Source organism: Kogia breviceps, chromosome 2 (genome assembly GCF_026419965.1).
Source record: "Kogia breviceps isolate mKogBre1 chromosome 2, mKogBre1 haplotype 1, whole genome shotgun sequence".
NCBI classification, from domain to species: Eukaryota; Metazoa; Chordata; class Mammalia; order Artiodactyla; family Physeteridae; genus Kogia; species Kogia breviceps.
This window is the reverse complement of record NC_081311.1, coordinates 89920692-89943295: the sequence shown is the minus strand read 5'-3', so window position 1 is coordinate 89943295 and position 22604 is coordinate 89920692. Positions and strand designations below refer to the sequence as shown.

General features: G+C 40.7%; 1 protein-coding gene across 13 annotated transcripts in view; it reads right to left on the bottom strand.

Annotated features, from left to right (window-relative positions):
- Positions 1-22604, bottom strand: part of SAP130 (Sin3A associated protein 130) — a 76198-nt gene that overhangs the window by 35651 nt on the left and 17943 nt on the right. For 7 of the 13 annotated variants that reach the window (XM_059052604.2, XM_067025785.1, XM_067025784.1 and 4 more), the window contains 7 exons: positions 19739-19886; positions 19481-19571; positions 19167-19271; positions 12984-13125; positions 10911-11032; positions 6550-6852; positions 5559-5733 (listed from right to left, as the gene is read on the bottom strand). In XM_059052604.2, the coding sequence (XP_058908587.1) occupies positions 5559-5733; positions 6550-6852; positions 10911-11032; positions 12984-13125; positions 19167-19271; positions 19481-19571; positions 19739-19886 (1086 nt within the window). Of the gene's footprint in view, positions 1-5558; positions 5737-6549; positions 6853-10910; positions 11033-12983; positions 13126-19166; positions 19272-19480; positions 19572-19738; positions 19887-22604 lie in introns of all 13 variants that reach the window. The other 6 variants (XM_059052603.2, XM_059052607.2, XM_059052606.2 and 3 more) reach the window with 1 other exon arrangement.

The following is a 22604-nucleotide window of genomic DNA, read 5'->3' as shown; positions in this document are numbered from 1 at the left end:
AGTGGTGCAAGCAAACGCTAGAAGAGTCGGTTTGAGACAAAACGGCTAGAACATACCACTCTGCAATGCCTGATCATGAATGGATCCAGACACTGATCGTAAGACTGCTAACATCTCAAAAAGGTTGACTTCCACCCAGCCTATTTCTCCTGATAAAAAGACTAAACCACCAACTTATGACGGAGTCTTGCCAAAAGGGGAGAAAAACTGAATTTAACCAAGCCTTTAGATTCAAGTAACAACTTAGAGAAAATGTGGAGGAGAGAATAACAAGTGAAACTAGGCAATGGGGGTAGTGGGTTGAATTGTGTTCCCTAATATGATCCACCTGAGTTCTAATCCCTGGTACTTGTGAATGTAAAAAAAATAGGGTCTTTGCAAATGTAGTTAAGTAGATAAGATCATTCTAGACTTAGGGTAGGTCCTAAATCCAATGATGGGTATCCTTTTAACAGAGAGGAGAGGGAGATTTGAGACACACAGACACAGAGGGAAGGCCATGTGGATATAGAAGCAGAGATTGGAGTGATGCATCCACAGGCCAAGCAACGCAAAGGACTGCCAAGAGCCGGCAGAAGCTGGAAGAAGGGCATGGAGTGGATCCTCCCTGAGAGTGTTCAGAAGGAACCAACCCTGCCGACGTGTTGATTTCAGACTTCCAGTCGTCAGAACTGTGGGAATAAACTTTTGTTGTGTTAAGCCCCCAAACATGTGGTAATTTGTTATAGCAGCCCTAGGGAACTAACAGAATGGGGTGCAATCAACAAATTCAGGGAGAGAGTTGGGAGGGGAGAGGAAAACTCTACAGGACACAAGACCAAGTTTCTTCAACAGACAAACTGCAAGGAAAAACGAAATGGAGGTAACATATATTAGAAGAGTCTTAATAGACATATCGACCAATCATAATGTGTGTACCTTATCAGAATACAGACTCAAATAAATAAAACAAAATTTGTGACATTTGAGATCACTGGAAGTTTGAAGAATGACTAAATATTTGATAACATTATGGGGTTATTACATTTTTTCAAAGTATGTATTTCAATAAACACACACTGAAATATATACAAACAAAACGATGTGCTCCCTATGATTTGCTTCAACATAATATGGTGGAAGGTGGTGGGCAGGCATACAGATAAAACATGAACTGATAAGTCAATAACTGAAGTTGAACGATGGGTATAAATTCAGATGCTCAAATTTGTATTATGTTTAAACCTTCCACAATAAAAAGTAAGAAATAAACAAAAAAGCAAGACCACTCAACCCCCCCATTCCTCAGTACAAACAAGCCCTCCAAACCCCTAAAGAGATACACTACTATAAACCCACACAACGACCAAACTTAAAAAAGAGTGCCAAATAACAAGCGTCGATGATGAGGAAGGCAAGGACCCCACTGCTGGTGAGAGTGTAAGTGGGTACAAACACCTGGACAAACTGCTGGTGTACCCTGCTGAAGCTGAAAATGAGCACAGCCCACATCCCAGCAAATCCCCTCCGAGGGACATAACAGTACTGCATTTATGGATGCATCAAAGGTGATGCACAAAGATGTAACATTATGGCCCTAAACTGGAAATAACCCAAATATCCATGGTTAAACTATGGTATTCTCAGACAAGGGCATTTTATATAACCATAAAAAAAGTTACAATTATATGCAGTAATATGGATGAATCTCCCAAAACCAAGCGAAAGAAGACGGACTCACACAAAAAATGTATATGATTCTATGGGAGCTCAAAAAGAGGCAAAACAAATCCATAGGATAAAAAGAAAAACTGGTTCGTAATCTTTGCGAGAAAGTGCTGGTAATATTCTGTTTCTTGACCGATACAGCAGTTATACGTTTGTGCTGACTCATTACACTGTACATGCATTATCTGTGCAGTTTTCTATACTTCAGTGAAAGTTCTGAAAGAAAGAGAGATTGGAAGTGGAGCTAGCAAATAGAGACAACGCCTTCATTTTCATTGCCAACAGGAGCAAAAAAAATGGGGTAGAGTGGAGCCAAGTGGAAGAAATAACAAGTGTATGCTTTTTTATGTGAAGGATCCATTAACAAGAAAAACCTGATGGAGGAGAGAGGCAGAAGAGCTGGAGCACTGCTCTCACGGAGGAGAGACAGGCTGCAATCAGGTGCTTTGGAGGATGCCCCGAGAGCTCACCTCTGAGTGATGAGCCCACCACTGAGAGATGGAGGCGGCACAGGAGACAGAGGCAGGCAGGCAAGTATGTGATGGCTAGTTTGTGAACTTCTCTTTTGCTTGTTTCCATTTTCTCAAGAAAATAGCAGAAAGAAAAAAGTAGGCGGCACATTCATTAGCTACAAGTGAACGTGGGAGGGGAGGCGTGGAAGTCTGGAAAGGAGAAGAGGTACGCGGGTGTTTGGAGGAATGGTCAAGGAAAGCAGACTGTGCTGGTCTGCTGTGAGATCCCAGGGGAGGTGTGTGAGGTTAAGCAGGAGGAGGCAACACTGCCGCACACAGGCAGGCGGCACAACACAAATTAGGCAGAATGCTGGATTTTAACTCTGATTTTGACAAAGTGAAGAGGAGGACAGGGAAGCTGAGGCTGTACGCAAGGAAATGATTGCAACGGACCATAGACTCTGAACCAGGGAGAGCAGACAAAGAGGCCAGGAAAGGCAGTGAGGAAAAGTGAAAGGGTGGTAAGGAGCAATAGACTGAAGGCTCCCAGCTGGGTCCTGTTGGGAGTCGCTGGCCAGGGACATGGAAAGAGAGGCGGGCTGCGGGAGCCTAGGGTACAGAAAAAGCTGCTGCACTTTTGTGCCGTGGAGTGCTAGCACTCATGGGTGTGCCCTGCTGAGGGAGGGCGGATGCAGAGGATGCATTCAAGCAACTGAGAGGCCAGGGAGCTGGGAAATCATTGTTTACATTAAAGTTGAAGACGGTACGACACAGCCAGACACTATGTACCTTCTGAAGAACACAGACCCCAAATCAAACCTGAATCTGTCCCACAAGGTAGCCACCAGCCACATGGGGCTACTAAGCACTTGAAGGGTGACAAGTGCAACTGATGAGCAAGAATTTTAACAATATTTCATTTAAACTAATTTGAATTTAAAAACCGGTATTTGATTCAGTTATTGGAAAACTTTTCAGTGTGTCTGGATTAACCTGCCTATGTGAAAGTACTTTTTTAATTGCAAATTTTATGAAATCTAAATACAGACCAGGAAGCATGTCTGCTGTAGAGAAGGAAGGGCCTGAAAGTGGCAGTGAGGCCCAAAGAGGACAGCTACCCCAACTCCAGGCCCAGTGACAGGAAGGAATGGGGAGGGAGAGACAGCCACCATCCTGCGGAGAGTCGAGGAAGCCAAGACCTCGAAGAAGAGCCAGGTTCCAATTAAATCAAGAAGCCATGCTCAGAGAAGAGGTAAGGCCACAGGGGACTTAGATGATGAGACGACCTCCGAGGGCACAGCAGAAGGGGCTTTGGAGGTGACGAAGCATGGGAGAAGGGGCAGATCTCATTTTGTCCAGTGCTGTGAAATTTCAAAAATTTGATCTTGGTGCCAATTTGTATCCATTGCCATTTACTGTACCGAGCGTTTCATGGTTCGTTATATCAAGAAGCTCCTACCCTTCGGTTTTGGTGATTTTCTATGAATTATTTTTAAGGCATCCCTCTCCTCTTCTCTGATCTGTCTTGCTGAAACCCCATCACTTGGAGGCAGGATCTCCTGAACTGGTTCTTTAAATTTTTGGTCTTTTCTCTCCTATTCTCTATCTCTTTGTCTTTTTGCTCTACTTTTGAGAGATTTCCTCAGTTTTACTTTTCAAGTTTTCTACTGAGCTTTTGATTTCTGGACACATTCTTGTTCTCGGAATGTTCCTTTTGTAGAGCACGGCCTTCTTGTTTCATGGATGCAGTTTTCTTTTGTCCTTTGAAGATGGTACTGACAGTGTCTGTCTCTGTTCATGTGTTCTTATGTTTTTAGTTTTATTCTCCTTGCCTAGCCTCTGCACCTTCTGGGCTGCTTTTCTCAGTGTGTTCACTGTGGCTTCTATCTTGCATTGTTAGAAGAACCCTCAGATACCTGATATGCTTGGCTGCAAGCTCATGATGAGGAGTGGGGGGACTAAAAAGCTGGTTGGAAGCTCTGAGCTTGTGGCAGGGCTTGTTTACTTTAAGGGCAATCGGAGTCCTGTCCTTAGTGTCCTTAAACCCCTACTGTTGGTATCCTTAGCTCTTTCCCCTCGGGCTGGAATGGTCCCTAGAAGCAGAGTACAGTCGTCTTCTCACCTTCTGTCAACAGAGTTGAATTCAACTGCCAGGGTCGTGTTAGCCACGAGGGAGAAGTCTCAGCACTCCACACAGGCTTGGTCACCTAATCCGTTTTTGGTACAGCACCATGCCCTTCACTGTGCTGGCTAATTCCAGTGGACCATCTGCAGAGTTTACTGGGGTTGGAGAGGAGGGGCAGTGCACCCCACAGTGTGGGTAGAGAAGGAAAGGCAGGGCTCTAACCACTTTTCAGACAGATTTCAGCCCAGCCTTTTACCCCCAGTTCTTCCTGTTCCTGGTCCTTTTGAAGATTCACAATTTAAACAAGGATGCTTCTCAGCGTTCTTCTCTGCAGACTTAATGTTCACCTTTTTCACAGCTAAGGGAGCGAGTGAGCACTTGCTTATTTGCTTTCCAGCTTCAAAGTCTTGTTGCTGTTGTGTCTTCTCCTATTCTCTCCATCCCTGTGTGTTTATAATCTTTTTTTAAAAAAAAAATTTATTTATTTACTTACCCACTTATTTTTGGCTGTACTGTGTGGCTTGTGGGATCTTAGTTCCCCAACCAGAGATGGAACGTGTGCCCTTGGCAGTGAAAGCGTGGTGTCCTAACCACTGGACCACCAGGAAATTCCCTACAATCTTTTAAAAAAGCTTCTTTACTAAAAGTTCTGTAGGGTTTTGAGAAGAAGAGAAATTTAGAAGTGCGTATTCAATCTGCCATCTCACTTACAAGCTCTGCCTTGTGTTTTCATTGATATGGTTACTGTGTCATGGACTGACTTAGTATTAAGACAGAGACTCTGGTCTCTGTTATGGCAGAGCACATACCTTCCCACCTGTGACCCACCAACTCAGAAGCTTATGTGACAACACAGAACACTATCTGCTACTAAATATGACCCTTAATATGCTTGGGAAACTGCTTGCCCCAAGCAACAATTCCTGTAGGACAATGAGGAAAAAATACACAGCACACATTACTGTGCATAGCTAGACAAGCCTGAAGAGTTCCGTTCAAGCTACTTTAGGGGTTCTAGGATTAAACTCTCAGAACCAGAGAGAACTCCTAAAAGTACATAATACGCAACACATGCTTACAAAATTGACACCCAACTGACTCCTGGATTCTTACCATTCCGCAGTCTGCGCTTGGCAAGGCTCTACCGAATAACCCGGCGGTCAAGTTACTTTAGAGGAAATGGAGTCTGCTATCAGCACTGGATTACTGCCTGCTGTTTACACCAATTATACCCAGAATGAGAGGCGTCATTTGGCACTTCTGGGTCTACTCACCCATCTGTGGCAGGTTTCTTCCGGAGTATACTTGGCCGTGGGGACGAGCCCTGGGCTGGAGCGCTGGCGCTCGCGCTCTGGCTGTGAGTCTGCACCACTGTTGTCGCTGCGGGAGCAGCGCTGAATGGGCTGCTGATGGGGTTGGCTACGATTGTGGCTCCATCTGCCAACACCACTGCTGGAGCACGGGAACAAGCACCGAAGAGAAGGAAGTGGAAGCAACGTTACTAAATGCCACATAAGACAGAAAACAGCGATCAGACCACCACAAGCAAGAGTATCCATGTTAGGACTGTCCAATTTCAAGAAGATGAGGGATAAGGACAGAAGCAGATGGCAAAGTGGGAGAGGTTACAAAGTCTACTGATGCACGATTAAGAACCTCTTTTCTTGGCTCTACGATCATAATTACTAATAAGTGAGGTAAGATACACAAAGTATACAGTATACTGCAAGAAATGTTCTGCTACAGTTTTTTGGTGAAATACCACCATCTGTCAATTCCTAATAATGGTACCAACATTCCAGTCTATCTTTACAGCTTTACAAACAACTCCAAAAAAAATCTTAGGGAATTCCACGGTGGTCCAGTGCTTAGGACTCCACACTTCCACTGCCAGGGCCCAGGTTCAATCCCTGGTTGGGGAACTAAGATCCCGCAAGCCGCACAGCACGACCAAAAAGTGAAAAAGAAAATCTTGAAATGGAATGAGAACACTAGTCTTACAAGGTGAATGTACTCTCTCAACTAAGAGGTCTTTTAGAATGCTTCTCCCCACGTGCAAATGCATGTCAAGCTGTTTATGTACATAGTTTCTAATGCTTACAAAGACCCTGACAGGTAAGTTCTAAGCAACTCATGTTACAAAGAGAAAATTAAGGCCTAGCGAGCTTACTTGAGACCACAAAGCCAGCAACTGGCAGAACCATGATTCAAACCCTGTGTACCTTTTCCCTCCACACCAACTTCCATGTAAAAAATTAAAATTACCTGAAGTCTTTCCTTCAGGCTGAGGCTGCTGGGTCCCTATTGGTGCAGGCTGAAGTCCTTGGGTGCTGATTGGGGTTGCTGAGTGAATCCCCTGTGTGCCTATGGGGGCCGGCTGGATCCCTGGGGTCCCAACGGGAGCCGGCTGGATGCCCTGTGTGCCGATGGGGGCTGGCTGGATGCCTTGGATATGTCGAGCGTGGGAGGCATCCACTGTCATCAACTGCATGGGGTTCAGGTGGACTGTGGATGCCACCCCAACTCCAGTCTGAGCCGCGATGGCAGAGTTTGGAGCCTGAGCTGAAACTAAAAATGATGCACAAAGTGACAAAAATGTTAGCTTTGATTAGTACAGTCCACATAAGGAGAAAAACACTCTAATCAAAACAATTTTTCCACTGTTCAAGATCTAAACTCTCAGTTAAAAAAAAAAAAGTGCTACATAAACTCTATACGTTGAGGTTTTTTTCCCCCCTACTTCCACCAATTTGAAACGATCTCTCTGCAAATTGCTAGAAATAGCATTAAAATGAGAAAAAAGCAATCATTTATTAAAAGCCAAATGTGAGCCAGGCAACTATGTAAGTAATTAATATAAAACTTCTGAGATACATCCACACCTCCAGGTCAAGAATCTTTGCTTTAATTGATAGAACCACCATCACAGGCACTTCTGAAATACAGTAGTTGCAAATTTTAAATTCCAAAATATGCACTGAAGAGAGATTAACTTGTCCTTTTATCTATCAGGCAAACATATCATCTACTGTGTATATTAAAAACAAACAACAAAACTGAAAACAAAAACATTCCCAGGAAGCGACAAAAAAAGGGAGGGATTTCTCACTGTTTGTGGAAAGAACACAAACAAACAAAAGACTTTTCTTCTTGGTCATCAAAACAATCTGGAAAAAGATATACGTATCCCCATGTTCACTGCAGCATTATTTAGAATAGCCAAGATATGGAAACAATCTGTGTCCATTAGTGGATGAATGGATAAAGAAGATATGGTATATATATCCATACACACATAACAGGATATGACTCAGCCATTAAAAAAGAAAAACCCAAAATACTCCATTTGTGACAACATGGATGGACCTAAAGGGTATTATGCTTAGTGAAATAAGTCACAAAGAGAATGACAAACACCATATGATCTCACTTATATATGGAATCTAAAATGCAGAAAACAAAAATAAACCAAGCTCTTGGATACAGAGAACAGACTGGTGGGTGCCATAGGCAGGGGTGGAAAGTGGGAGAAATGGGTAAAGGTGGCCAAAAGGTACAAACTTCCAGTTATAAGATAAGTAAGTCATGGGGATGTAACATACAGCATGATGACTATAGTTAGCAACACTGTATTGTATATTTGGAAGTTGCTAAGAGAGTAGATCTTAAAAGTTCTCATCACAAGAAAAACAATCTTTAACTAGACGGTGACAGATGTTAACTAGACCTGTGGTGATTATTTTGCAATATATATAAATATTGAATTGTTATGCCATACATGTGAAACTAATATGTCAATATACCTCAATTTTAAAAAAATAATCTAACTGAAATCGTTTTATAAACCATAAAGGTTTAAATTATTATTATGCATAAGCAAAGTATAATGAAAAGTTAGTACGTGTAACTATTAGTCACGGCTATATTGTAATTCTTCCTTTGTAAAATACATACATACACAATTTCCAGAGCATTATAGCTTCTTCCTGAGAAGTGTATCTGTGCTATTTCTGTTAAATAACAGTTTCTGGTCATCTGCTTGCTGTTGAACCTGCAGTCTAGTCACCACTCCAAGCTTTTTTAAGATCCAATCTTATTTCACACTTTGTGTTCTCACTCACACTATGCTCCTGCCCAAACCAGACCACTCTGTTCTGACCACATATTCTAGCTAATACTTTATTCACAAGCAGAAATGTGCTTTTCTCCAAACCCACTACTGCTCTGCCTTGTACTTTCTGAAAGATGCTTTCCAAATGTCACTTCCTTCAGGAAATCACTCCTGACCTCCAACCCTACCTTCTCAAGTAGAAATAACCTCTTACCTCAGAAGAAGCATGGCTCTGCTCAAGCCCCTCTTTTGAGATTTAGCATATTATAGTATCTGTTCATGTCTAATCTTCCTACTAGACTCTAAGCTTGTTGAAAGCTGTTTAAAAGTCAACTTTAAAGATAGAGCCTAGCATAGGACCTTACATAAAGTAGGGTTTCAATAAATATTCAATAGGATATTGTAAGCTGGTTACTAAATCATTTTTCCATTTGTGTCCATCCATGTTTAGATTCACATGTCTGAGAAATAATATATTACCTCTCATCTGCACCAACAATGACAGTTTGATCCTGGAAGAAATAAAGTATTATTGAACGTACTATTCATTTTTCTGTGTTAGTATCTATCAGGGCTATGGCAGTGATGAAAGAAGAATAATGTAGAGAAACAGATGACTGGCAGGATCCCCAACACTTCAGACAGTGCTCTTATGATGGATTTTTACAATACAGGTTTATATAGAATGATAGTGTCTGCATAGTTGATTCTAGGTCAAGAGAGACTCTGCATGCCCTTTTCAGCTGGCTAGCATTCAGAGAAATACACAGTGGTCATGAATGACCTTCTCCAGAAAAGCAAAATGACAGCACTGTTATAGAAGTTATCAATTGGCCAAGGTAGTAGATGAAGGAAAGAACCTGAAGACAAGTGCTGTTACTGATAAAGAGACTTAAGAATTTTCAGCAATTAGTGTAACTCACACACGCATGAAATTTACTTCCTAATTGTCAACAAGCTTCTATGATACTTTTTGCATCCTACTTTTGGCAACAATCAATTAAACATTATTCTACTTTATAAGATTGTTAATTAAAAAAGAGTTATGAAGTTCCTTTAAAAAGAAAGTTTTGAAAAACAAACACCGCCCCCCACCCGGCAAAAAAAAAAAAGTCAAAACACACACATAGAACAATGTAGAGATGGAGGAACCTATTTTTAAAGCTATTTAAACCTCAGTATTGGGACTTGCCTGGTGGCACAGTGGTTAAGAATCCTCCAATGCAGGGGGTATGGGTTCAAGCCCTGTTCTGGGAAGATCCCACATGCCGCGGAGCAACTAGGCCCGTGCGCTACAACTACTGAGCCTGCGCCCTAGAACCCAAGAGCCACAACTACTAAAGCCCGCTCTCCACAATGAGAAGCCGCTGCAAGGAAAAGCCCATGCAGCTCAATGAAGAGAAGCCCCCGCTCACCACAACTAGAGAAAGCCCACACATAGCAACAAAAACCCAACGCAGCCAAAAATAAATAAAATAAATTTATATGTATATAAAAAAAAAAACCTCAGCGTTTGAAAGTTTTAGACTAGCACTGTCCCAAGGAAAATATGTCATACATGCAATTTTAGATTTTCCAGTAGCCACATTAATAAAGTAAAACACAGGCCAAATTAATTTTAATGACATATCTTGTTTAACCCAATATATCCAAAAATTATCATTTCAAAATATAATCACTATAAAAGTTATTAATAACATACTTTACATTCTCTTTTCCATATTATGTCTTCAAAATTCAGGGTACATTTTACTCTTATAACACATCTCAATTCAGAGACTAAATTTCAGAAATATTCGATTTGTATCTTGATTCCATAAAATCTACAATTTTGAAAAAAGTAGTTGCATATCACTAAGTTGCTCCACACATATTTGAAATTTCTCTCATTTTAATTAAGCAAAACAAAAAATTCAGTTCTTCATTTGTGCCGGATCGCTTTCAAATGCTCAATGGCCACATGTGGGCGCAGCTACAGTACTGGACGGCACAGCAGACAGGCAATGGCCACAATCTGACAACCTGGCTTTCTTAGGCCTGAAGTGAGCTGAGGGTCTCACAGGAAAAGACTATACAAACCCTGAGGTTTAAGTAGTATTGTTTATTCTGGATTGGCAAAAAGAACACTATTTACCAGACTGGATAGTGAATTTTGAGCATAACTGGACTAACATTAAAAACACAACAAATATCCCACAAAACAACAGAAGCCCCGTAAGAGTACAGCTTTATTTGTTTTTAACTGTACTTCCATTTTAAGGGGTAACAAAAACTGTTAACATAATTATCCTTGGGGTGGGATAAAATCATGCTACTATCACTAACAAGTAACAACTTTTTAGATTTCAGGGATGGTGATTTACAACCTTAAAGCTTCAGATTTCAGCCTTATCTGAATCTGAAAATAGAAGCTAGAGAAATCAAATCCATACTAGAAATATTCACTGATCAACTTCTATCTCATTGCATGCAAAAATTAAAATGTTAAAAGTCATCTTAACAGTGGGGCTCATACCTGGATACTGTCGAATGGTGGACACAGAGCTGGTGATCGGGGTGTAGGTGTGAGCAGCCAGTGGGTATGCAGAAGGTGGGTACGTTGGCAGAAAGTACTGGAACTGAACAGGAACAGATGGTCTATAGATGGAACACAGATAATATGAACCAAAATGGTTTTTCTTCTTTCCCTTCAAATGATCCTATCCCCTACAAACTCTTTTTACTTTTAACTGCCATACCAACGTTTCCCAAATTGCATCCCAAACAATTATATCTAAGGATACAGACCTAGAGAGAGTAATATTTTAACATGGATGGACCTAGAGATGATCATACTAAGTGAAGTAAGTCAGAGAGAGAAAGACAAATACCATATGATATCACTTACAGGTGGAATTGAAAATATGACACAAATGCACTTATTTACAAAACAGAAACAGACTCAGACATAGAAAATAAACTTGTGGTTACCAAAGGGGAAAGGGGCGGGAAGGGATAAATTAGGAGTCTGCAATTAGCAGACACAAACTACTATATATAAAGTAGATAAACAACAATATACTACTGTATAGCATATATATATATGAAAAACTGAATCACTTTGATGTATACCAGAAACTAACAACATTGTAAATCAACTGTACTTTGGTAAAAAAAAAAAAGAAAAGAAAAAAACAAATAAGCATTTCTATACACCACAATAATCAAACAAGAATATTTAAAAATGATCCAATTCTGAAATTACTTCATGTGCACTCCACCAGGTTCTCACTGTGGGATGGGAGAAGGGAGATACAAATACGGAATGGGGGAGGTAATGGAGCTGGACCAGAGATACCAGAATGTACTTAGTTTTTAAAATGTTATATACTTCCTACCTCTGCCTGCTGAAAGGGCCTAGAAGAAGTGACAATCCAGTAACAACAGACAGAGCTAATGGCTAGATCTCAGTTTCTAAATGATGCAAAGGAGCCAGGGCTCCTTGGAGAAATGGCAGATTCCAGGGCTCAGAGGGACAAAGTTCAGGAAGAGTTTCAAGTATCTTAATGTGGTGAGAAGTAAGGAAGGGCTAGAATGACCAGGACATAGCAAAACCCAGGAACTAGTCAGAAGGGGCTCCCAAGGACGAACCTGGAGACAATTTGAGCATCGAAACAGATGACAGTAATGGATTATAATTATGAATAAATAAAACCAAATCCATGAGCCCGTGCAGATGTTCAAATATAAAATACACAGCAAAATAAATAAATGGGGATAGATGAACTTCCTTTACATCAGAATGTCAAGTGATAAATATCAATGAAATGATCGAACAAGTCACTATCTTGCAACCATTATATTGCAACCATTAACTGATTCAGCCAAGAATCGTCAATAGAAGCAAAACTACTGAGTGAAAGCTTATATGGACACTTATAGTCTCAAGGTATTTCCACACAAATCAGTTATTTACAAAAAAGAAAAGTACACCATTAGAGTAGAAAAATCTGGCATCACCTTCATTAAGTAATTAATGTTGAGATAACTATTAATGGGACAAAGGGAGAGCATGAGCTCTCTAATGTAATAACAGTAAGAAGAACATATCACCTAATGGTATTCACTTCAAAAATGCACAGCCTGAATCTAACTATGAGGAGCAATCCGACAAGCCCAAATTGAAGAATATTCTGCAAAAACAATGGCCTATCTATACTCTTCAAAAATTTCAATGTATGAAAGAGAATGGAAAGCTAAAGGATCGTTTCAGTTACCGTACTGTGGTTAAGTAAGAACAGCTTTGTTCTTTAGAGATGAAAATGGAAATACTTAGGGATAAGGGGTCATGATGCTGCCACCCTTACACTCAAAATGGCTCGAAATAAATTAAAAAGTACACAAGTCAAAAAAAAGATACTAGAACATTCATCAAAAGGAGAATGAATAAATACAGCACAGTTTCATAAAATTAAAGAAAGTATACAATGTATTAGATTTTCAGGGGGAAAAACTGAAAATAAGGAAATACATGCCATATTCAGGGGACAACTGGTTTCACTGAAAAATCAAAACAATTTGTGACATGATAGGGCACATTCCCTCCTACCTATTGTCACTTCGGGTTTCCATAGCCACAGGATTTGGAGAGGCTCGATGTCCTGAAATGGGAATCAGGCTACTCCTCTCTGCAGGGTAATCGGGTTGGATCCGAGGAGAAGTATGTGTGATTTGCTGAGGCACCACCTTAGCTACAAAAAGTATAATCCAATTACATTACTGCTCATATGCTTTCATTGGCATGCCAAAACATTCTCGGCCAGCAACAATCTTAAGAATGCAAACAGTAATAGAAGCCTGGATTTTTAGTTTTAATCAAAATAAAAAATGAAAAGATGAGTACCTATGGTTCAACTGAATTATTTCAATCCAATAGCCCACCGATATATTTACACTGCTATCTGTCAAAGCAGGGTTCAACATTAATACTTTAACAAAAACATCAGCAAGTAGGCCCTTTTCCCCTGACCTGGATTCTTGGAGACCTTTTTTTTAAAAGGAGAAAACTTAAAAACAAACAAACAAAAATCAACAAAAATTTGAATACAGAAATGGCAAACACCTTAGATTCTTCTCAGGGACCCATAACTAATTAGTAATAATGTAGCTAATAAGTAATGAGAAGGTCATTTTAATTTCCAAGTCTTAGGTTCCTCATTTATGAGGAGGCCTTCTCTAGAAAATCACTTAATTTCTAAAGTCTTTTGAGTGTCCTGTGACTTTGCATAATATCTTATGGCAAAATCAAAATGATCATACAGTTTTCAAATTTAATTCTATCTGTAAAGACCCAAGTCGTACCGATGGCGGGCACGCAAACACTACAGACTGGGTTGATACCACCACGTTACCCAGGTGCAGCACACTGAACACCAAAGGTAAGCAGCAACCCCGCCCCACCCCCGGGCCCAGATATTTTCTGAGGGAGGCAGCTGGAGAAGTTTCTGCAGGATGATGGGTGAGATGCCCAGTCTGACCAGCGAGGATGGCCTCTGCTGGCTAATGCAGAGAGAAGCTGGCATGATGTATTTTCCATCAGTAATCAGTTGAGAGGGTGCTGAGGGGAAAGTGACTAAGCCTGTGTTTTCACTGTGCCCATAAAAGGTAGGAGAAAATTATGCTTCCAATAAAAAAAGCAGCTGTGTTTGGAAGAGTAGCTAACATCAGATGGTAACGACACACACACATGAATCATACCTTTACTTTTTCCTAATTAAAAGGGCCATACATCCTCAACTATTAAAGAAAAAAAAAACTTCAGGAAAAACATAATGCAGAAATCATAAGTTGGGGCTATTTTCAAAGATAATCCCTGTTTTCTGTAGGCTGGGGTCATCTGATTCTGCTTTTTATAATTCTGAGACCACTGTCATGTGTGGAGAAAATAATGGTGGCATTCTATTGGAAATGGGCATTCACTGCAGGTGAAAACCCTCTGCTTGGGGTTATCAGGCTTTTCCCCTGATCCAACACATTCCTATTAATAACAATGGCTGAATTCAATATCTAATCTCACCTGGAGAAAGCAAGTGACACTTAGAAAAAGCCACTTAGGTGATTTTAATATAGCTCTTATGCCCTCAACTTGAAAATCAATGCTCTAGGGTTAATATCAGGTTTCCCTTCTCAACTGAGGCCCATCTTCTGTACAGGGATTCCATTATGATGTAACAAATATCTGGGTTACTACACAAGAGGAAAACAAAACTAGAGCATAAGTAGTGTATTGTTTAGCCTCCATGTGTTTGTATTTTTTACAGATCTTTTCCTATAATTGATATTTAGTCTCATAGCGTTGTGGTCGGAAAAGATACTTGATACGATTTCAATTTTCTTAAATTTGCCAAGGCTAGATTTGTGACCCAATATATGATCAATCCTGGAGAATGTTCCATGAGCACTTGAGAAAAATGTGTATTCTGTTGTTTTTGGATGGAATGTCCTATAAATATCAATTAAGTCCATCTTGTGTATTGTATCATTTAAAGCTTGTGTTTCCTTATTTATTTTCATTTTGGATGATCTGTCCATTGGTGAAAGTGGGGTGTTAAAGTCCCCCATTATAATTGTGTTGCTGTCGATTTCCCCTTTTAAGGCTGTTAGTATTTGCCTTAGGTATTGAGGTGCTCCTATGTTGGGTGCATAAATATTTACAATTGTTATATCTTCTTCATGGATCGATCCCTTGATCATTATGTAGTGTCCTTCTTTGTCTCTTGTAATAGTCTTTATTTTAAAGTCTATTTTGTCTGATATGAGAATTGCTACTCCAGCTTTCTTCTGATTTCCATTTGCATGGAATATCTTTTTCCATCCCCTTACTTTCAGTCTGTATGTGTCCCTAGGTCTGAAGTGGGTCTCTTGTAGACAGCATATATATGGGTCTTGTTTTTGTATCCATTCAGCCAGTCTGTGTCTTTTGGTGGGAGCATTTAATCCATTTACATTTAAGGTAATTATCGATATGTATGTTCCTATTACCATTTACTTGTTTCGGGTTGTTCTTGTAGGTCTTTTCCTTCTCTTGTGTTTCCTGCCTAGAGAAGTTCCTTTAGGATTTGTTGTAGAGCTGGTTTGGTGGTGCTGAACTCTCTCAGTTTTTGCTTGTCTGTAAAGGTTTTAATTTCTCCATCAAATCTGAATGAGATCCTTGCTGGGTAGAGTAATCTTGGTTGTAGGTTTTTTTCCTTCATCACTTTAAATATGTCCTGCCACTCCCTTCTGGCTTGTAGAGTTTCTGCTGAAAGATCAGATGTTAATCTTATGGGGATTCCCTTGTGTGTTATTTGTTGTTTTTCCCTTGCTGCTTTTAATATGTTTTCTTTGTATTTAATTTTTGACAGTTTGATTATTATGTGTCGTGGCGTGTTTCTCGTTGGGTTTATCCTGTATGGAACTCTCTGTGCTTCCTGGACTTGATTGACTATTTCCTTTCCTATATTAGGGAAGTTTTCAACTATAATCTCTTCAAATATTTTCTCAGTCCCTTTCTTTTTCTCTTCTTCTTCTGGGACCCCTATAATTCGAATGTTGGTGCGTTTAATGTTGTCCCAGAGGTCTCTGAGACTGTCCTCAGTTCTTTTCATTCTTTTTTCTTTCTTCTGCTCTGCAGTAGTTATTTCCACTATTTTATCTTCCAGGTCACTTATCCGTCCTTCTGCCTCAGTTATTCTGCTATTGATCCCATCTAGAGTATTTTTAATTTCATTTATTGTGTTGCTCATCGTTGCTTGCTTCCTCTTTATTTCTTCTAGGTCCTTGTTAACTGTTCCTTGCAATTTGTCTATCCTATTTCCAAGGTTTTAGATAATCTTTACTGTCATTATTCTGAATTCTTTTTCAGGTAGACTGCCTATTTCCTCTTCATTTGTTAGGTCTGATGTGTTTTTATCTTGCTCCTTCATATGCTGTGTGTTTTTCTGTCTTCTCATTTTGCTTATTTTACTGTGTTTGGGGTCTCCTTTTTACAGGCTGCAGGTTTGTAGTTACCGTTGTTTTTGGTGGCTGTCCCCAGTGGCTAAGGTTGGTTTAGTGGGTTGAATAGGTTTCCTGGTTGTGGGGACTAGTGCCTCTGTTCTGGTGGATGAGGCTGGATGTTGTCCTTCTGGTGGGCAGGTCCTCGTCTGGTGGTGTGTTTGGGGATGTTGGTAACCTTATTATGATTTTAGGCAGTCTCTCTGCTAATGGATGGGGCTGTAGACCTGTCTTGCTCTTTGTTGGGGATAGGGTGTCCAGCACTGTTCTTTGCTGGTCCTTGAGTGAAGCTGGGTCTTGGTGTTGAGATGGAGGTCTCTGGGAGATTTTCGCCATCTGATATTACGTGGAGCTTGGAGGTCTCTTGTGGACTAGTGTCTTGAGGTTGGTTCTCCCACCTCAGGGACACCGCCCTGGTGCCTGGCTGGGGCGCCAAGAACCTTTAATCCACACGGTTGGTCTTGTAGCTCAGCAGCTCTTCCAGAGGCATCTTTCCGTTCTACCAAGGAAAGCATACGTTGGCAGCCAGTGTCGAGCCGGGGAGAAACAGGGAGGAGCCCCGAAACAAATGGTTTCGGCAGCTTCTAGGAACATCCCCCTAAATCCACCTCTCGGGGCCAGCAAGCCAGAGCAGCAGGCTCCTCGCTGCCATCCCGGCGGCGTGTCCAAAACTAGAGCATAAACCTGATGGAACTTCGACAAAAGCAATCACACTAAGTAGCAGATGTTTAAATCTGTTTGGACACTTCTGTCAAATGATCTTCATATCTAGAATTTAGTAAATGGTAAAAATGCAAAGATAAATGAGCTGGGGAGTTAGAGAACACAGCAATACAGTAACTTCGGACAGGTAAGAAGTTGGTAGTTTTCGCCAAATGAATGAACATTATTTGTCTCCTGCTACTTTCAGTGAGTTTACTTCCACAGTGTTACTCTTGGGAAGACACAGTGACATTAACAGGAACCGATCTCTAAGTAATTCTCCACAGAGAGGGTTCAAGACACAACCAGACAGCCCCCCAGGGTACGTTGCCCCTCTTTAATGGTCTGATTTTCTTCATAGCTCCACATTCCCTAGTGAGACTCTCGACTACAAAAATGAAAAGAAGGGGCTTGACTCTGACTTGACAGTGCTGTGGATAACTGATGACACTGTTAGGTATAGCCAGAAAACAGCCTGAAATGACAGTACGGAACAATCAATGATCTTTTTCAACGAAAGTGCCGTAATGCTGAACCTCTACCCCCACCGCCAGACTTCACAGAAGTGAGATTAAATTCAGAGGGTGTGACAGAAGTTTGGTTTCTCCAATGCCAAGCTGGAGAGAGCAGTAACGTAAGAAAGACCGCAGTTATTTTCTCTGCTAAAAGCTGTCTGTGGGGTTGAGTACCAATTTAAGGGCTGGAATGGCCCAGTTATTTAAAACAGGAGCAAGGGTTTCCTGGGTCCTACCGTTACTCTGGAAAAGTGCCCTCAAAGTTTGCTAGGAGGGCTGTGGAAGCTGCAGCCTGTCACACATGCAAAGGAAGGAGGCAGGGAGGGAGGGACCACCCCAGTGCTGGGACACAGCAGGTAGGGGAGACACTTCTGTGTCTGGTCACCAGATTTCTGACCGTCGAGTATGTCAGTGCGTCCTCTCACAAAAGGCAGCCTTACTTCTAAAAGTACAGCAGATTAAAAATATGGCAGCTGTGCCACATCTCTGGGAGTGAAGGAGTAAGATGGTACACTCACTGTTACAGGTAACAGTGAGGCACAGGTAACACTAGAAACTAAAACCTGTGACTTGCGGGTTAAAGAAGGAAGTGTTATGCCTCATAGGCCACAGCCTCTGCTTTGGAAGCTGTGACAGTGAGCTATCAGCTCTGACGATAGGCGTCGACAACTTTCTGGCCAAACCTTGCTGATGCCTGTTTTGGCCCATGAGCTAACAATGGGTTCACACAATGGGGGGGGGGGGGGGATCAAAAGAAGACTATTTTGTGACACCTGAAAATGACATGAAATTCAAATTTCTGCATCCATAAAAAAATCGAACTGAAACACAGACACACCCATTTGTTTACATATTGTCCACAGCTAGGTAGCTGCACACACCCATGAGGCCTGCAGAACCTAAAGCATTTACGATCCTGCTCTATGGAAAAAGCTCACCAATCCCTGCTCTTTATCACTAAGGTTTGGCTGCCAGAAACTTTTCAAAGATGTTTTAATACTGAAAATATACACATATTTAAAAGCGGAATAAACAAAGCCTGGAAGGAATTTTAGGATGGTCATGAAGTACCTTGGGTGGCACCCAGATAAGAACCTCAGGGAAGTGACTCGAGGGTTAGCATTCTTCCCACTGTTGCATCACCCAGAGATTTTTCCTGAACAATCTGTCAGTGTACAAGGTCTCTTCACTCTAGATCTTTGCTTCTTTCTTGCTTTTCCTGTTGTTCTTGTCAAACTTCTATCAGTAAAGTTAATTTACTTTTTTAAAAGGTAAACATAGAAAAGGTAAAGGTTGATGAGGAAGTCAAGAGTGGAGTTAAAGTAGTTTACTTTGAGCTCTCAGAGACGGTTATCTTTTTTCTCCCCCTACCATCAAAATGCCAAATCTGTATACGAAATAATACTTCAAGTTAAAGTCAGCGTTGCTTTGAAAATTAACAATTAAAAAAAAAATCAACACTAGCCAGCTATATGAAGACCTGGTTAGCAGGGCTGAAAAATTCCTCGTAAGCTTCTGTCTGCAGGCTGCACGCCACTTACCAACCGGGATGTTTGAGGTGGTCACTGCCGTAGCATGGGATGAATGTGAGGGCATTGTCATGGTAACAATTGTACTCGTGGGAGCTTGTGTGTGTGACACCGATCCTGGAACAGGAGAAAAAGGGAAATTCTTCAACAATGGCCTCTCTGCACACATTACAGATTCTCAAAAACCCAAGAAAAGCTCTTGGGAAAAAGTAAGAGAATTTTTCTAACCTAATTCTTGTTCTCTGCCTGAAGCTGAGAAATAAAAAATGAACCCACGCCTTATGTCTCCTTCTTCCCTGGCAGGAAGAGAAGGGCTGCCGACTTACCAGCCGTGGTTGCGGAAGGAATGGTGTTGGTTGCCAAAATAGGTGCTACCGTTGCTGCAGCCACTGGTGTGCCAGTACTGAAGATCGTTTTCTGGAGGGGAGAACACCCCACAACACAATTAGAAACAAGAACATCTCCCACCCAATCCCGTTTAAACACAATCACTGCTTTCGATATTGCCAGGCTTTTAGCAAGTTCTGCACAATTCTGGTTTTAACCCACAGAGTATACAGACGGCTCTTCATCTCTGGTTTTACCTGAGCCATGGTATGGAGCTGCTGTTTTGGCGTCCCTAGCGCTGGGTGAGATGGCAGTGTGATTCTTGTTGTCACATCCCGTGACTGGGCAGGGCGCTGAATACTAATTGCTGCAGACGGTGGATGCTGGAGAGACAGAGTTGGCCGACTGGGAAGACAGAAAACACATTACGATCTATGACTTGTCTCCAGACGCAATGCAGGCAGTCAAGGCCACTTACTGTCTGGGGCTGGATCACAGTCAGAGTTTTATTTTTCACAGGTCTGTGAAGTCCACAGGTGAACCAATGAAGTTAACTGCCCATCGAGTTTCTCCCCTGAAACTGCCGTAAGCCTCATTTTAAAAGGTATCAACATGTACCATGAACCAAATAAATTAATCTTTAGTCATACTGAGTATCCTCGATATAATTAATCAACACTCTCTGACCATCTCAAGTAAGCATTACTATAATGAACACGTTTCACTCTGTGGACAAAGCTGAAAATAGACACTAAGGTTCTAACTGTTGAGGTAATATTACAGAAAACCTTGACTAACGGAAGCTTAACCTGTGACCTTGAAGCACTGACTTCCTTCCCCCAATTCTATATCATCCCTTACCAGAAGATAAAGTTATAGTTATGACTGCCTCAAAACTGAAAGGGATATCAACATAGACAGCATGTCAAATTAACTGGCAGGCATGCTACTGAAACTGCAAAAATGGTAAGAAAACTTGACAGTATATCAAAGTTGACATCTCAAACAGAGGGGAGAGAATGGTCTATTTAATAAATGATGCTAGGAAGACTACACAGCCATTTGGAAAAAATAAAATTAGATCCATACTTCACATAGTACACCAGGATAAATATGAAAATGATGAAAGGTTTAATGGAAAATAAAAAAGTACATGAAGAAAAGATAGAATTAATAGCCTTGGAGTCGGGGAGAGCTTTCTAACAATTAAAAGCTTGCAAAATCCAAAAGCTATAAAAAAAATCAAGAAATTTGACTCGGTAAACCAATAAGTAAACCTCCTAACACAGTAAAACATACTACAAGCAAAGTAAAAAGACTCATAGGTGAAAGTGTAATCTTAATATATGAAGAGCTCCTAGAAATTGATGAGAAAAATAACAGCCCAATAGAAAAAGGATATGAATAGTCAGTTTGCTAAAAAGTTTGCTAAAAAGAAAACACAAATGGCCCCTTAACAAAGGGAAAAGACTAAGTCTTAATCAGAGGAAGAGAAATATAATTTAAAAGACACTGATTTATCATTGTTCACCTATCAGATTGGCAAAAATCCAGGGCACTCTGTTGTTCAAGCTGTAAGGGAACAGGCACTTTAAAATATTCTGGAGGAAGTATAAATTGGTAAACCCTATGGAAAGCAATAAGACATAGTATCAGAATTACAATCACATATACCGTCTGATTAGTTTCGGGAATTTATCCTACAGATATTCTTGCACACATGCATAATGACAAGAGCATAAAGTTATTCACTGCAATTTTATGATAGTGAAGTACAGAAAAGAACCTCAAATCCATTTACATGATGGGTCATCATATTGCTGCTAAAAGAACAATGAAACTCCATGTACTGAAATGGAAAGCTTTCAACATATGTTGTTATATGAATAAAACCCAAAGAGGAACATATGAATCATGAGACTGACACACTGCTGGCTGCAGTAAAAGGGCAGCTTAGGAATCTATGAATTAAACAATTTGGGGGGTAAAAAGGATAAAAGTTAAGAATTGCATGTGAATTCGACTGTATTTAAGAAACACTGGAAGGATACCCCGAAAGCTATAAACATGTTACTTTACAAAGGCAAAGGGAAAGGAACACAGGAACTTGGTAGATGTGCGACAGAGGTGTGATACTCCCTACTGAATACCTTTTTATGTTTTTGTATTTTGGAACCATGTGATTATAAATTAGGAAGAAGAAAACATGAAAAGTTGAGCCGTAAGGGTGAAATGTGATTGGGACCTGACATATCCAAACTAACCAATGGTTTCATCACAGGGATCCTCTCTCAAAATGCTTTAAGATCAGACCTGGTCGGATATTAGTGAATAAAACTTACAAACTGAATAAAGGATGGCTTTCTCCCTATAGAAAGAGAACTAAATGGCATATTATTCAAGTTCAAAGCCTGGTCATAGGTGCAACTATGACACTTGGTGGAACTTACTGAGGAGAAAGCCTACTATTGAAGACTGGACTTTTTTATTTATTTATTTATTTTGCGATACGCGGGCCTCTCACTGTTGTGGCCTCTCCCGTTGCGGAGCACAGGCTCTGAACGCACAGGCCCAGCCGCTCCGCGGCATGTGGGATCTTTCCGTACCGGGGCACGAACCCGTGTCCCCTGCATCGGCAGGCGGACTCTCAACCACTGCACCACCAGAGAAGCCCTGAAGACTGGACTTTTAATAGTTGATGACTTAGGTCACCAGAGTACAGCGAAAGCTGCCCACTCCCAGCATTTACAATGAAATGCATTCAGAGAGATACGTGTATACATAATTAAAATAATCACAAATTTTAGGATGGAGGAATCTAATTATGGGAACAATTCTGAAGATACCTGTAACAAAGAAGAATGCCAACAGAATCACCCGGAAAGGATCTCCTAAATTCAAACTTAAACGTTCTCATATTTTAAGAGGTCCAGCTCATACAAAAATATACCCCCAAAAGAGTATTTCTATTAAGTCTTTAGATATGTGAAGTGTTTCTGAAAGCATAGACTATACTAGTCTTTGATTTTCATTTACTCTAATGAAAAATAACAAGTGTTAATACATAACAAGTATTAATGACCATTACATGTCAGGCATGTATTAAGTGCTTTATATACTAGT